The 17,041-nt window shown below is 41.0% G+C and overlaps 1 protein-coding gene across 1 annotated transcript in view; it reads right to left on the bottom strand.

Annotated features, from left to right (window-relative positions):
* FBN2 (fibrillin 2) overlaps positions 1-17,041 on the bottom strand; it is a 247,169-nt gene that overhangs the window by 111,663 nt on the left and 118,465 nt on the right. The window contains exons 20-21 of the mRNA XM_038402837.2: positions 6,052-6,171; positions 265-402 (exon numbers count right to left, since the gene is read on the bottom strand). Of these exons, the coding sequence (XP_038258765.1) occupies positions 265-402; positions 6,052-6,171 (258 nt within the window). The remainder of the gene's footprint in view (positions 1-264; positions 403-6,051; positions 6,172-17,041) is intronic.

The raw sequence follows: 17,041 nt of genomic DNA on the forward strand, positions 1-17,041 counted from the left end.
CACAGGCACGCTATGGGGAGAATGAAAACTTATCCTTGTAGAAATCAATTAAAAATGTAATTTACGGGTGGACTTCATGGTTTACAAAGGGTTTCACACAATGAGGGTTAAAAGTTACACTAACCAACTGTTCTCATTTTATTATTCTTCTACTGAAAATACTCTGATGAGAAAGATGATTCAATTGAGGCACCATTATTTTACCCAGTGATACATCTATCCTTCCCCCTGAAAGCTGGAAGACATTACAGCCTAGAACCATACCTAATTCACATCGCTCGCAAGGGCTGCCCCAAGCAGCTCCTAAAGTAGCACAACATTCTGATTTCAGCGTAGCACCATTAATGTTTACTTCACAACGACTGTCTTGGATGTTCAGCCAGCACGTTCCTTTCAGACTATCTGCAGTGGATTAGAAAAGAATGGGAGCTGTTAACCAAAAAAAGAGTTTATTTTCAAATCTGTTTAAGGTAAAAGAACATTTATCCAAAAGGAAGAGTTATTCAATTTCTTCTACTTTTCTCTGAACTAAGCTGTATTTTTATTTATCTGTATACCGCTATGCTTCAAAATACATCTTTAATATATCTATGGTTAGAGGATATTAACTTATGTCATAAGATTATTTTTCTTAGCACAAATATGATTTAAATATTCAAAATGGTGTCATAAATAAAATGTTATAGTCCAGATTCAGATGTCTCCTATATCCATGTAAAATCAAAGTAAATCCTGGCCCTACTGAAGTCAATGGGATTTTGCCATTGTCTTTAATAGGACCAGGATTTCACCCACTGTTTGTTGTGCTCCAGAACACAAAGTTGAGCTGCCAATGATGCCTGGACACCCCAGAGGGGGAAAGTGGAGTCAGGGTCCTTCACCCTGTCATGCTTATTAATAGCTGGAGGCCATGCCCTTTAAAAGGTGTAGAAGAGATTGCCTTAGAGTAATTTTGAGTAGATTTGTTTTTAGTAGCACTATCAGAAGCATTTTGCATCCTTTTGTCCACTGTAGGCAGAACACCTCCAGCAAACACTGTTCTGGTGGTATATCTGAGAAACTGCTATAGTCAAAATGATTTAAATTGTATAGATAGCAGGTGATTTTCCTCATATCAGCTGCATCTGGATCTTCCAGCCAAAACCTGCTAGTCTTATCTTATTTCAGCCTATGAGTTAATTTCCTTTATTTTACACAATCTCTCTTGCAGAGACAAAATTTACAAAGGGTAGTCACTGTGACTTTTTTTCTGGTAAGAAAGTTATTTATTACCCAGCATCAAAGCATTCTTTCTGCCACTCGCATCTCTTTGATTCGAACTTGAAATAAAAAAATACCCATGCTACAGGCAGATGGCAGCCTACTGCTTTGTGCACTACGGTTGAATGGTGTCAGAATTTCACAAACCATAACTCAGAAGAGCATAGAAAGTTATTTCAAAGAGAACAAATGACAGTATCCCTATTGTGTGTATATTTCCCAAAATGGCAATGTAGCATTTATACCACCAGTCAAGAACACCGTCTTAAAAAAAAAAAAACTACTCTCCTTTCTCAGTAGGTGACTGACTACAACTCCGTTTACAAAATTGTCCTTCCTGGATACATTCGTTTGGGAATACTATTAATGTGAAAGTAAAATTAACCAGTGGGTAGAAGAAGCTTTTTAAAACATAGTGTTTATGATAGCTGCAGAACTGCCATCCTTTAAAGATCAAAGTCCCCTCTCCACAAAGCAGATAAACTGGACCCATCCATTCTAGGGTGATAGCAAAATTCAGCAACAGTGCTTCAGTCTGGCATACATTGGGAGTGGTGCACTAAAACAATAAAATTAGCTTTGGTACTATATTGTTAGCATTATTCTAACACAACTGTTGTACACTTTCACTTAAATGCCATGTGGCGTGTTACAATTACATTTTAAATAATGTCTATCATCATTAGTAAAGTAAAGATTTTCTCATGGTTATTTTTAGCAAAAGTCATGGATAGGTCGTAAGCAATAAACAAAAATTCACAGAAGCCCGTGACCTGTCTGACTTTTACTAAAAATCATCAGAGGGCCGGGGTCCTGGCAGGGGGACAACTGAAGCCTGAGCTCTGAGTGGGGTCATGAGAGCCCAAGCCCTGGTGCGGGAGGCAGGTGGGTCCAGCACCCACTGCCATAGCAGCAGACAGCTCTGGGGCCTCTGCTACAGCCCTGGGGCTCTGAGCTCTTGGGCCTGCACTGCCGGCAGCAGCTGACAGCTCTGGGTGCTCCCACCACCTGTAGTGGCTAGGAGCTCTGGCCCATGGGCTGACAGCTCCAGCCCCGTTGCCCTGAGCGGAAAATATCACAGAGGGCTCTGAAAGTCACAGAATCCATGGCTTCTGTGACATCATCTTATCCTTAATCGTTAGAGAAAGAAAAAAAGAAAAAACCCTCAGAAAAAACACTCATGTCATATAAGGACTGATTCTGATCTCTGATATCAGCATAAATCAGGGGTAGCACCAAAGTAAAATTGGTGTGAGATCAGTATCATGCTGATATATCTGTATTTGTCTATTTATTTTAGTCTCATTAGATTCTCTTTTTCACTCTATCAACACGCTTTCACATTACTGTCATATCAGAGAAGCATTTCTGGGTGGTGGGACTGCAGAGCCCAGCCTGACCTGGTGCTCTGTGCTGCGCGGCACGGCTGCCTGTCCTGGTGCAGCTGTGCTGCCAGTCACTGGTGCTCCAGGCAGCGCGGTAAGGGAGCAGGGAGCAGTGGGGGGTTAGATAGAGGGAAGAGGAGTTCGGGGGGTGGTCAGGGGCGTGGACAGGGGTCAGGGCGGTCAGATGGCAGGGAACGGGGGTTGAATGCGGGCAGGGCTCCCGGGGGGCAGTCAGGAAGGAGAGGAAAGGTTGGATGCGGCGGGGGCAGTCAAGGGACGGGGGGTGGATGGGGCAGGGGTGCCGGGGGGGCAGTCACGAAGGAGGGGGGGTTGAATGGAGTGGTAGGGGGCAGTTAGGGGCAGGGGGCAATTCAGGGCGAGGGGTCCAGGGGCAGTCAGATGGCGTAGGGGTTCTGGGGGACAGTCAGGAAGGGGGGGTTGGATGGTGTGGCGGGGGGCAGTTAGGGGTGGGGGATCCGGGGCTGGTCAGGAGACTGAGAGTAGGGTGGGTGGATGGGGCAGGGGTCCCGGGGGGGCCATCAGGGAACAGTATGGGTTGGATGGGACAGGAGTCCCGGGGGTGGGGTGGGGGACGTCAGGGGACAAGAAGCAGGGAGGTCGGATAGGGGGCGGGGGCTGGGCCATGCCTGACTGTTTGGGGAGGCATAGTCTCCCCTAACTGGCCCTCCATACAATTTTAGGTTTCATAGTAGCAGCCGTGTTAGTCTGTATTCGCAAAAAGAAAAGGAGTACTTGTGGCACCTTAGAGACTAACAAATTTATTAGAGCATGAGCTGTAGCTCACGAAAGCTTATGCTCTAATAAATTTGTTAGTCTCTAAGGTGCCACAAGTACTCCTTTTCTTCATACAATTTCAGAAACCTGATGCGGCCCTCAGGTCAAAAAGTTTGCCCGCTCCTGTATTACCGCGTCAAAGCTGACAGGAGCACACAGCAAAGAACAATGGGGCAAGAGAGTATTGGTACATTCAGGACCCAGGCCTTTCATTGTAGGCATGAGGTCAGGGGGAAAAGTTGTTTCATTAGCCTATTGGTTTTTGAAACTGCATATATTTAGGTTTGGCAGAATTTTTGACAGATAATATTGATTTTAAGCATTTTTTCAGTTTTTATCAATTTCCATATTTGCAGGAAATTTCACAGGTGTGGGGGTCAGACAATTATGTAATGACAGATGCTGAGATTCAAAAAGTTAAAGCATTACAATGATTAATACACAAATTGTCCACAGAAGATGTCAAAAATACACAAAGTATCCTTAAAATCAAACTCTAAAGTTCTCAGGCAGCAGTTTTCTTATTTTGCCTGTCTGTAAACTTCGATCATCATCAATGGAAATATTTTTTCATTAGTTTGTGTGTGTCCGGTTAAATTGATGTTTACATACATTTACTGAAACCTACAAGACGTTTACAAAAATCTAATCCTTTCAAGCCTACTTATAGGCTTGCTTGACAAGAGCATTTATCAAGTTTTTTTTCAGAATAAAAGAGCTATGTCCTGTAATCCTTACACAGGAATAACCAAGGTCAAATTGCCTTTCTTGCAACACTACTGAAGCCAATGGCAATTTTGCCTGGCTAAAATTTATAGGATTAGGTCCTAATTTTGTAAATCTGCATTTGTCAATTTTGCTCTGCCTCCAAACCCCTTTTGCTCCTACATAAATACTCTAATCGTTACATAAATGCTCTAAATCCTGATACAGACAGAACCCAGATCAAAGTCAGTGGAAGTTTTGCCTGTTTGAGGACTTCATCATTGGGTCTATTATGCTCACTTTCAGGTTAAGTTATTCATATGCTGAATGTGTGTATATATTGTTTAAACCATATCTGGCTCCTCCTACCAATGTTTGTCTTTTTTCATTTTCCAAACAATGTCTTCCATTCACTTTAGGGCAGGTTTCTGCCACAACTACTGAAGCTAAGTAGACTTCACTATCCAAATAATACTAAACAAATCAACAGGACTACTTCTGTAGGAAGGTCCAAATCAATATAAGTATTGGTCCTTAATTATTTCACATCAGTGTTGCATCTGGAAAAATGAGAAAGCTTAAAAAATAATCAGACAAAACGCACAGATGAGTGTGGTGAGGTTCACATGAGGAAAGAACACAACCTCTTAGCTAACCACAGATGCGCCCACTCCCCCCGCGCCCCCAAAATGCAGCCACTTCTGCTACCTAGGAATCTAAGAAGTCCTGGGTCCAAAGATACCAAAAAAGTTTGCAATCTAAGGTTAAGAGGGGGACACACCAACCCATCAGAGGAACAATCATAAACTCTTCTCAATTCCTTAAATTCCTTCTCCCTGCTAATCAGTATCATCTCTGTCTTTTCTGGACTGAGCGTCTGACAAATCTTTCTCATCCAGGTTTCTATCTTAGCTAGGCACTGGAAAGGCAAGGAAACTGCTATATCAGGATCAAACAAATTGGAAACTTAGAGCTTTGTTTCATCCTAACACCACTGGGACTCCAGCTCAACTCCTCTCACAAGATCCCCTACTGGCCTCAAATAAATATTGCACAAGTGGAGTGACAAAATGGAAGCTTGTGGGCCCTTGAGGTGGATGAGTGTCTGCCAAACACCATGCTTTCATACCTTTCAGAAAAGTCGGAACAGAGCCATGGGTGAATATCCCCAAAGCCACATTCTGCAGCTGTGCGAATGACACCTTGTGATCAACCATCTCAAAGGCTGCAGCTAAATCTAACAAAATCAATGACACTTGACTTTTTTTCCATTACCTGGAGATCATCAATCACGGATATTAATATTATATATATTTTATCCCCAAACCATAGCAATATCTCTTACCGGACAGACAAAGATCCAGGAAGAGTGTTCCAGATGAATCCAGAACTGTCTTGACATGTCCTACTTAATATCCTTTCCCAAAAAAGGAAGGTGGGAGGCAGTGCAGTAATTGGGAAGGCCAAAAACATTTAATTATGGCTGTATAAGCAACAGACTAACCATCCATTGATTAAACTGACACCTAGCTCTCTTGGAGAGAAGCAATAACAATATCTGTCAATAATGGACCTAAAACCTCCCCATTGATTCTCACCAATCATAAAATGCATGGACCATAGCAGCCTGTACCTGTGTAGGTGAAATAGTATCACTGAAATTGTTATGTTAGTATCCTCTGCTCCGACGGAAACAGGCAAACTGGTCTGGATTTAATCAATGTTATTCAGAAAGTAAGTCCAAAATGCCTCACAGTCAGACATGCTAGTCTATTACCAAGTACAAATTACCAGGACTCTCTTGTTTATTTCTCAGTTTCTTTAATCAATGTAATCAATTCCCTTTGTGTTAATAACAATAAAAAAAATCAAACCAAACAAACAAACACAATATCTATACACTCACCAATGCAAATCAATCCAGTAGAATCCAGTTTACTGCCAGGTGAACACTCACAATTGAAAGAACCAAGATTGTTCCTGCAGGCACTGTTGACACACGGGCTGATTTCACATTCATTTATATCTATAATCCAGAAGGAAAAGGTACTGTTAGGACAGCCATGCATTTCTGGAAAATATTATGCTGTATAAAAGAAAGCCATGAACCATGATATGCCAGAATGTCTGGTAAATTTGGCTTATTTATTTATTTATTTATCTATTTATTTATTAGATGAGGTAGAGTATGCTGGGGCAAGCACTGTGTATGTATGTGCATATGTAAAGGAGTATTTGCATATTTTGTAAGTGTTATTTAATTAAACTTAAGAGAAACTTTAAGAGAAACTTCCAAGAACTTGAACTAAAACATTTTCCAGAATAATTTACAATTGTCCTGTGAGAAATCAAAACCCTTTTTCCATGGAAAGCAATGCATTCCCAGCTACAACACGCTGTGCACAAACAAAGGCCTTATTGTTTCTGTCATCTAAGCTCCATGAGGCTTTGGAAGAATTAAGAAAACCTTGTCAGAAACAAAGTATTACTACGCTGGCTGCAATTCCATAGTCCTGGAAAGTGCTCAAGAAAGAAGACAAACTGTAATACTCTAAATAGTATTTCATTCCAGCTACTCTCCTTCTCACTTTCACCCACATGGATTTTTTTTTAAGCCTGTCTACACGTAAGAATAAGACTCCTGCTGTCAGCATTAGCCATTTTTAAAAAGTGAAATTAATTTTTAAATTAAAAAAAAAACACCAGCAAACTCTTCCTAATACCACCAATTATGTCTTTTTGCAGTTCACCAATTTTGTTTTAGATTTGGATCCTAAATCAAATCAGATATCCTAATCCTAACAGATAGTTGCTGTCATGGGTCAGGAATGAAATAGTTTGGGTGCATGCTTATGTTCTCAAATAGTGACATACAAATAATGCCAAGCCCATAAACCTAAAACAGGCGGACATAACTTAATTAAAAATTACATAAAGGACAGAAGTAAGTATTGGAAACAGGAAACATACCAATGGCTGATTTTCAAGGGAAAACCAACTATTCCACTTATTTTATAGAAGTAGAACAAAAGGTTTAATTTTCTATTTGGTGTAGTATGCCATATCACGTCTTCATTTCTCTACACATTTATCTGTTTATGGGCTTCTGAGGTCATAAGAACAATGATGAATTTAAACTATTCACTGAATCATCTGTGTTATTAAAATGATGGAGCACATCTAGAAATCTGAAACCTTTAGGAAACTGAGTTCTCTCTCCATCCTCCCAAATCGTACTGTACTTTGGGAGAAAACCCACTCTCTTTACTTAATGGGACTGTTCAACTAAATAAAGTGATCAGGACTGGGCCCTTGATACGAATTGTTTTTGAATAGTGACAATGCTTTATGTTAGTATACAGAGCAGCTGCTTTTGAGAATAAATTCAACATTCTTGTTCCCATATGACTAGCAGGAACAAGGAATTTGATGGAGGCAGATCACAGAGTAATACTGGAGATATCTTAAATATTCACCACCTGCTAAATGAGTCCCAGGATAGAACTAACTTTGGACAACCTGCATGTAATGGTACTTCTGCAAACCTTGCTTTCAATGGCTATGCATTCTTTAAAACTGAAAAAACGAACAGGGAGATGAGGATATCTCAACTGTGTTAGGACATGTAGCTTCTCCCTTTCAAAGGACTACTAAGAGAAACAGAGCAGTCTTCTTTTTTGCTATTAATATAGTATATTATACGTGCATATATGTATATTACACACATACACATTCAATAGATATTGATTTATTAGATCAACCTTGAAGATATTAAGGTTGCATAGACAAGCACTCTAAAAAGTTAGAAAATGCCAGAATTAAGGTTTCCTGTGCAACGTTAATTTGCCGCACTTGTGCATACTGGTTGTGCACACTGTTCACTGTGATACAGTCTTTAATTACATGATCACATGCTATTTTGTTCCCCAGGAACCCTGCCTCATTCAATGCACCAAGATGGATAGCACCCACTTGATGAACAGCTATTCAATATTTTGTTTTATCCTTGCTGTGCAGGTGTGTAGCCCTGCATCTTATTTACTGTACACTATTCAAACCCTGCTCTGAAGAGTGAATTATTAATTTCCTCATGGGTTTTTCTATGGTGTTCACCACTCAACTATCTCGATGCTTCAACAAATATTAATGAATTTACTTTCACAACGCCCTCGTGAGATAAAAGATGGCATTATTACCCTCCTTTTATAGCTAGAAAACTGAGGCACAGAGGGCATGTCTACATTGCACACTAAACCTGGACTCTGACTCAGGTCTGAACCCAAGTCCTTTTTTTGTCCACTCACAAATCAGTCTGACTCAGGTCTGCAAGCACTCAGGACCGGGTCCTAGGATCCTGGCTAAGGGGGGGGTGGTTTCCGACCCAGAGTCCTATTGAGACTTGGATCCAAGTCCCATCATTTTGCAGTATGCACACAGATCAAGCCACAGCCCCAAGTTAGGTCTGCATAGTGCAGTACGGATGTGTTAGCATGACTGTGAGACTGAGGGTCCAGCAACTATCAACTCAGGTTTACAATGCAGTGTGTATGCTCAAGCGTGGGCTTGGAAACACTGAGTCCACAAGCCCAGGTCCCAAGGACTCAGGTTTACAATGAAGTGTAGATATGCCCAGACATATAAAGCTAAAAGTTTCTACTTATTGTAGGTGCTCAATTTGAGATGATTACGGCCTGATTTTTCAGAGTAGTTAGCATTATAGAGCACTTTATATGTTCACAGCATTTCCCACTGATGTGAGCTGCAAGTGTTCAGAAGTTCAGCAAACCATACTAACAGTCTGAAGTCAGCACCTAAGGAACATGCAATTAATGGCCATCCATGAAGTTTGGTTTAAGTGACTTGCCTAGCATCACACAAGAACTCTATGTCAGAAGCAGGGATAGAATCCAATTCTTCATGGAAACATTCAGCTTCCTTAACGAGACCCCCTTCCTCTTCCTACATACTTCACTACACATTTTCCAACTTCTGCAACAAATGAAGCAGGGTTCCTACAGACAACAGTCTCATTCTCTACACAACCTGATTCATCTCTAGAGTAGGTCCATACTGTGCACTGAAAGAGGCAGAGGTCTTGTTGAAAACAAGTATGCAACCTATATGTAGTATGTGACTGTATACGGCATGTGCACTACACCGGAATGAATTAAGGTTACACAGGAACCTTAATTCTAGTATTTCCTAGCCTCTGAGTGACTGAATTTGCAACCTTAATAATGTTCTTTTAACATATTTTTTGTGTGCAACTTCTTAGGTTTTTAAAAAAGTAAATTGAAAAAACAAATTCCTTCATCTGTAATAATATTGACACCCACACAGATCATCAGTGAATTTGGAACCTTTATGTCAGGGGTGGGGAAACTTTTTGGCCTGAGGGCCACATCTGGGTGGGCAAATTCTATGCAGGACCATGAATGTATGGCTGGAGCAGGGTTTGGGTGAGAGAGGAAGAGCAGAGTATGGAAGGGGGCTCAGGGCAGGGGGTTGGGGTGGTAGGAGAGATGAGGGGTGTGGCAGGGGGCTCAGGGCACAGGGTTGGGGTGCAGGAGGGGATGCGGAGTGTGGGGGGACTCAGGGCAGAGCATTGGGGTGCAGGAAGGGTGCAGGATGCAACAGGGCAGGGGGTTGGGAGGCAGGAAGGGTGTGGCGGGTGCTCAGGGCAGGGGGTTGGGGTATGGGGTTTAGGCTCTGGCCTGGCATCGCTTACCTCAAGCGGCTCCGGGGTGGCAGCAGTGTGCAGCAGGGCTAAGGCAGGCTCCCTGCCTGCCCTGGCTCACACTGCTCCCAGAAGTGGACAGCATGTCCAGCTGTGGCTCCTGGAGGGAGGAGGGGGACAGGCAGCTCTGCCGCGTGCTGCCCTCACCTGTGGGTACCACTCCCAAGCTCCCATTGGCCGCAGTTCCCCATGCCCGGCCATCAGGAGCTGTGGGGGGTGGTACCTGTAGGTGAGGTCAGTGCACAGAGCCCTCTGCCCCGCTGCCCAAACCTCAGGGGCTGCAGGGACATGGTGCCGGCTGCTTCTGGGAGCGGTATGGGGCCAGGACAGGCAGGAAGCCTGCCCTAGCCCCACTGTGCCATGGGGCTGGTAATCTTGCAAGCCAGACTGAAAGCCCTGACGGGCCAGATCCAGCCCACGGGCTGTAGTTTGCCCTCCCCTGCTTTAGATCCAGCATACAACCTCTGCCACTTGCACTAGAGAAGTAACTGATGGTAATAGTAGGTTGCCATCCTCTAAATGGACTAGCATTAGTGAGGAATGATACACACAAGCTTCCAGAGGGTTACACAGATATTTGCTGGCAGCAGAGCAATAATGAGATTCAGGAATCTTGGGTTCCATTCCAGCCTCTAGAGAATAGCGTGTTCTAGCAGGCAGACTCTTCTGATTATTCCCCACAAGTGTGACATTTTCTACTTGTCCCTTACAAGCTGTTCCTGTCCCAGACCTGTCTCTTCCTTCCGCTGGCTCCTTGTCTTAGTCCCATGCTCCTCAGAGCCAGTTCCAGTCTCCACTCCTCAGGTTTCATATCTCAATCCCAGTATCCTTACCCACCAAGTCCTAGTTTCACCCCTCTGCACTTCTCCCATCCCAATCTCCTTGCCCAGTCATTCCCAGTCGATCCCAACAGCTTGTCCCCAGTTTTCTTGCACAGCCAGTGCCAATTCTACCCCTCCTGGCTCCTATATCTAACTCTCTCTTCCCACACTTTCCTCCACTTGCACACAAACACTCCTACCAACCACATTCCCCATCCTCACTGGCTCCAAGTCCCAATCTCCTTTCTCATCCAATCTGTGTCCTATTCCTGCAGCATCAGGCTCCTTGTACCCATCTCTTTGTCAAGCCAGTCACAGTTCTGCACCACGGCATCCCATTTCTTTACGAGATCTATCTCACCTTCTCCCTACCCACTGGTTCTCAGTCTCCTTTCCCAGCCAGTTCTAGTCTCCATCCTTCACTTCAGGTCCCTATCCCAGTTTCCCTCTCCTTTCTGCCAGCCTCCAGTTCCAGTTTATATTCCCCACACCCAGGCTTCTTGTCCCAATCTATTCCCACTGTTCCAGCTACCTTTCCCAACCTCCCTCGGGTTTGGTTCTTGTCCCCTCTGCATTAGAAGTGGGCATCTTCTTCCTTCATGCTCCCTGGGCACAGCAAGGATGTCACTGAGAGCACGAAAGAAATAGGATCTCTGCTTCAGTTCAGATATGAAGACCTAGCCTGCCCACAGTAGCCCTGAGCTGCAACTGCAGGGAAAGTCCTTCTCTCAACCCTGGACTGGGGAATGTTGAGTACTAACAGAATCCCGAGAATTTAGGTGCTAAAATCTAAGAAATCTGTATTGAGCATGTGTGAACTAAGATTTTTCTAACATTTATAATTTGTCCAGATTTTCACAGGGATAGCTAAAGGCACAGTAATGGCATAAAGGCCACCTGTTTGCCATATTTTGAGTCCCTGTTCTAAACCACCAGAGTGCTAGAGCTTTTCAAAAATGATTACTAGGATTTTTTTAAGATCTTGATCTTCTAAACACAAACCCACCCACCCCATCTCTATTTTTTTTCAGTTTGTTTACTTTGTGCATTTGACACGGTTTGGCTCCAATTCAGCAAAGCACTTAAGCACATGCTTAACTTCCACTGAAGTCAACAGGACCTCTCATTTTGAAAGTTAATCACATATACAACTGTTTGCGTAACAAACTGACTGATAGCCTAAATGGTCATACAGGGGAAAAATTACAAAGGCTCCCTTTCAGCAAGGCACTCAAATGTGCAGAACTCCATCTTCAGTGCTTTGCTGAACTGAGGTCAATGAGTGTCATATGCACAAAAGTAAACAAACAGGAAATAATATTTTTCCCTCTTTGTTGTAACAAACTTAGCTGTTAATTGTAACAATAGGAAGTAAGACAAATGTGACTTTAAGTTGATAATATTCTTTTACTTTTTAAAATGCAAAGTAAAATGTGAACATATTTATCATTTTTAAACAAATATTTTTCTTTAAGTATGGTATATATATATATATATTGTGTCATAGAACTAAAATTGAAACAATCCACTGTATATTCCTCTAAGTAAACTTCAAAGCACGCCTGGTTTACATTTGTGGAAACACAATCTAAACCACCGAGCTTGTTGTAAAAATTTCTACTTTCACAGACTCTCAAGGCACAAACTAACAAACAAACCCAATAACAAACAACTTGCGAAGTTTTCATAACTTGGTTATGAACAGAAAACAACACAGGCTTTAATGTTTCATTATGGTTATTGCGGAAAGTTATATTAATTAATACTATATCATGTTGAACAGCATGCATCTGCGTAATCTAAAAGCATGACACAAAGTTACTATTGAGAGCAAAACTTTACAGCTAGTAAGGTAAACTGAACTGCTTACCATTTCTTTGAAAACAGAATTTGGAAGGAGAAAAAAAAAGTGACATGAATTTATTCCTCAAACTGCCAAGCCTCTCAATGTTAGAAAAAGTGTAATAGATTTTATAATTTCATAGATAGCTTTATGCAAACCATTACTGGATCATTTTTCCCTAATCAGCTAAATCTAAACTTCAGCCTAACTATGGGATTTAGATGGATACAACAGATCATTCATAAAGCATGTGTATATAATTTAATAGATTCACAGATACTAAGGTCAGAAGGGACCATTATGATCATCTAGTCTGACCTCCTGCACAACGCAGGCCACAGAATCTCACCCACCCACTCCTGCAAAAAACCTCTCACCTATGTCTGAGCTATTGAAGTCCTCAAATCGTGGTTTAAAGACTTCAAGGAGCAGAGAATCCTCCAGCAAGTGACTCGTGCCCCATGCTACAGAGGAAGGAGAAAAACTTCCAGGGCCTCTTCCAATCTGCCCTGGAGGAAAATTCCTTCCCGACCCTAAATATGGCTATCAGCTAAACCCTGAGCATATGGGCAAGATTCACCAGCCAGATACCCAGGAAAGAATTCTCTGTAGTAACTCAGATCCCACCCCATCTTACATCCCATCACAGGCCATTAGGCCTATTTACCATGAATATTTAAAGATTAATTAATTACCAAAAATACGTTATCCCATCATACCATCTCCTCCATAAACTTATCAAGTTTAATCTTAAAGCCAGATAGATCTTTTGCCCCCACTGCTTCCCTTGGAAGGCTATTCCAAAACTTCACTCCTCTAATGGTTAGAAATCTTTGTCTAATTTCAAGTCTAAACTTCCCCGTGGCCAGTTTATACCCATTTGTTCTTGTGTTCACATTGGTACTGAGCTTAAATAATTCCTCTCCCTCTCCAGGATTTATCCCTCTGATATATTTATAGAGAGCAATCATATCTCCCCTCAACCTTCTTTTGGTTAGTCTAAACAAGCCAAGCTCCTTGAGTCTCCTTTCATAAGACAAGTTTTCCATTCCTCGGATCATCCTAGTAGCCCTTCTCTGTACCTATTCCAGTTAGAATTCATCCTTCTTAAACATGGGAGACCAGAACTGCACACAGTATTCCAGGTGAGGTCTCACCAATGCCTTGTATAAGGGTACTAAAACCTGCTTATCCCTACTGGAAATACCTCTCCTGATGCATCCCAAGATCGCATTAGCTTTTTTCACAGCCATATCACATTGGCAGCTCATAGTCATCCTATGATCAACCAATACTTCAAGGTCCTTCTCCTCCTCCATTACTTCTAATTGATGCATCCCCAGTTTATAACTAAAATTCTTGTCATTAATCCTTAAATGCATAACCTTACACTTCTCACTATTCAATTTCATCCTATTACTATTACTCCAGTTTACAAGGTCATCCAGATCCTCCTGTATGATATCCCGGTCCTTCTCTAAATTGGCAATACTTCCCAGCTTTGTATCATCCGCAAACTTTATCAGCACACTCCCACTTTTTGTGCCAAGGTCAGTAATAAAAAGATTAAATAAGATTGGTCCCAAAACTGATCCCTGAGGAACTCCATTGGTAACCTCCCTCCAGCCTTACAGTTCACCTTTCAGTAGGACCCGTTGTAGTCTCCCCTTTAACCAATTCCTTATCCACCTTTCAATGTTCATATTGATCCCCATCTTTTCCAATTTAACTAATAATTCCCCATGTGGCACGGTATCAAATGCCTTATTGAAATCTACGTAAATTAGATCCACTGCGTTCCCTTTGTCTAATATGCACACAAAAGTGTATTAACAATAACTGACAAGACACTTCAGCTCCTGCTGTAGACAAAATATATTATGTTCAGAAGGAAAACTTCCCCAAAAGTTCAGGTTTATATTAAACCTGAAGTTTTGGGGAATGAGGTACCAAGTCGGTTTCACCAAGTGGGGAAGTAGATAGAAATATCTTTAATATTCTGGGTTTATTAGATTCCAAATAAATAGCATTACTGATCATTACAAAATTAACATATTAATTTTAAAATAGTACATATGTAACAGCCGTAGTCAATACTATAGTCAAATGTGCCCTACCAAACAAAGATTGCTTACTGTGGAGGGCAGTGCAGAAGAAGTACTGGGTGTCAATATGTCTCACTGAGACACTAAACTTCATTGCACATGGCAGCACAGCCACTCAATCACAATTGCTCTCTGTAAAGGATGTTTTTCCCTCAAGTAGAAAACCTGCACTTGTGACTGATCTGAAAGGGGTGGATGGGCCATAACTTTAGCTTCTCCTAGCTCTTTTGGTGTAACAAACAGTGCTAGCCCCATGTAGTCTTGGTACTCAGGGGAGCGTAAATACTGTAACCATAGCCAGTCCCTATCATGATATATTGCTTACTTATGAATATGTAGAAGTTTTCTTATGAACATTCAAAGTTGCTGTAGGTAAACAACAAACAGGAGTTTAGTTTATTCATTTGAATCCCCAGAGCAAAAAATTACCTATGACCTGTTATAACTTTGAAGAGTCTTGAATGGTCACTCAAATAATTTTTCTTTCAGTGGCAGAGTACAAGTACATTTTAATTTACATAACAATCCACTATTGGGCTACAATTTTGTCTGCACACTTCCCCTCCCCTGCCCATCAGACATTGCTTGCTGTAGTGGTGAAATATCTCCTTATACCCCACATCCCTATTATACTGAAATGTTATACCAGGAATTACAGTCAGAAGCACTGTGCTGTTGTAAGTTTAAATAAATCAAACTTGCTCACTATTTGTATTTTTATATTTGATGCAGGCTGGCTAAACTGATCATTAATTTAGTTAATGCTCCTTTTAAACTTAGATACAAGTTAAAAGTGTCCATTCTTTACAGTTATGAGTTGAATTTTCTTGATGAGTGAAAATGACTCTCAACCTTCTATTGACATCTCCTTGAATGCTCCCCTGAAAATTCAACCCTATCACAATTTTATACAGTGACACAAAGATCATAGGCCTAGTTTTGTTTTGAATTAATATGTTAATTTGTCTTGTTATGTTCTCAGATTGAAAACCCAAACTGGATGGAGATGTCCTTTATAATTACATTTCAATTATTTCATCTCAGTTGTTTGCGTTCTGGTAATTTGTTCAATACATTAGCAAGTTTATGGTCAGAGTTAAGCTTTGAAGTTAAATATCAAGATGAAGAAGCAAACGTAACATCTCTCTTAGTAATATAATGTCTGTCTGCAGCAGACTCAAGACTCTAGATTATTAAGCATAGAGAGAAAAATCACTTTCACTGCTAAAACTATTTTTAAAAAATAGGAAAAAACTTAAAACTCTCAAGAATAAATTTTAGCTAAATACTGTGTATAGTGTTCTAAGACAGCATAGGGATCAGTACAGTATAACTCCCTGGATATGACTGATAGGAAAAGACTACTCTGAAAAGAGTGCAATTGGATCTTTAACAAACAATGAGAGCAGACAGAACCTCAATTTTTAATGACTGCATGGAACATAGTTCCCTTTAAATGGAAAGGGACTCAGCTGACCCTGCCAGGAACTGAACCACTGGTTCATGAGATTCTAAGTATTCCAAAGCTGACGCCTTCAACTTGCAAACCATTCCATTTGGAAAAGGGCAATTCACAGTGAAAAATCCCTTACTGTGATAATATTCAATTATATAATTCAAATGGCCAACCCAAAAACAACACTGAAAGTTATAAAAATTCCACTATTCCTGGTAGCATTATGTATTTCTGTTCAAAATAAAACAGAAATTAACACCTCTGCTCCAACTTCATTTATCAGCCCAATCATTGCAAAATTGATTTTGGACACAAAAAATTCTCACTTGCTTCCAGTGGGTATATTCTTAATTGTATCATTTGTGATACCATGTGATATTTGTATCATTCAGGGCAGAGAGCAATGACAATTTTAAAAATATACATATTTTGCAGCAATAAAAGAACAATATCAATAGTCAGTAAGGCACAGATCCAGGATCCACTTAATACAATGGAAATATAGCTATTGACATCAATAGTACCAGGATTTAGCCCTACATGATATTCTCTTGTTCAACATCAGGGGCAGATGAGGAATACTGGACTTCTGGAACCAAAACAAACACATTTATCAAGACCACAAACCAGAGATCTGCATTCACAGAATGCTCAAGAGATAAATGTGCATTTTCTTTAACTTTCTCTTCAAAGTATTCTGTCTAACAAAACATACTGTTGTGTAGAAAATGAACTAGCTATATTGGAGGAAATTCAGTCATGCCCCATCATTCTAAGATAATTCCACTGAGAGCAATGACAAGATGCACCTTTTGATTTATACTATAATATAGGCTTTTCCTTCCCTTCATTGTTTTGTATCACCATGAGTCTTCTCTGCTCATCTCAAACGCCAATACTATAATATCACTGATTAGATCAACACTATCCAGAT

This window comes from Dermochelys coriacea, chromosome 5, assembly GCF_009764565.3.
Source record: "Dermochelys coriacea isolate rDerCor1 chromosome 5, rDerCor1.pri.v4, whole genome shotgun sequence".
NCBI lineage: Eukaryota > Metazoa > Chordata > Testudines > Dermochelyidae > Dermochelys > Dermochelys coriacea.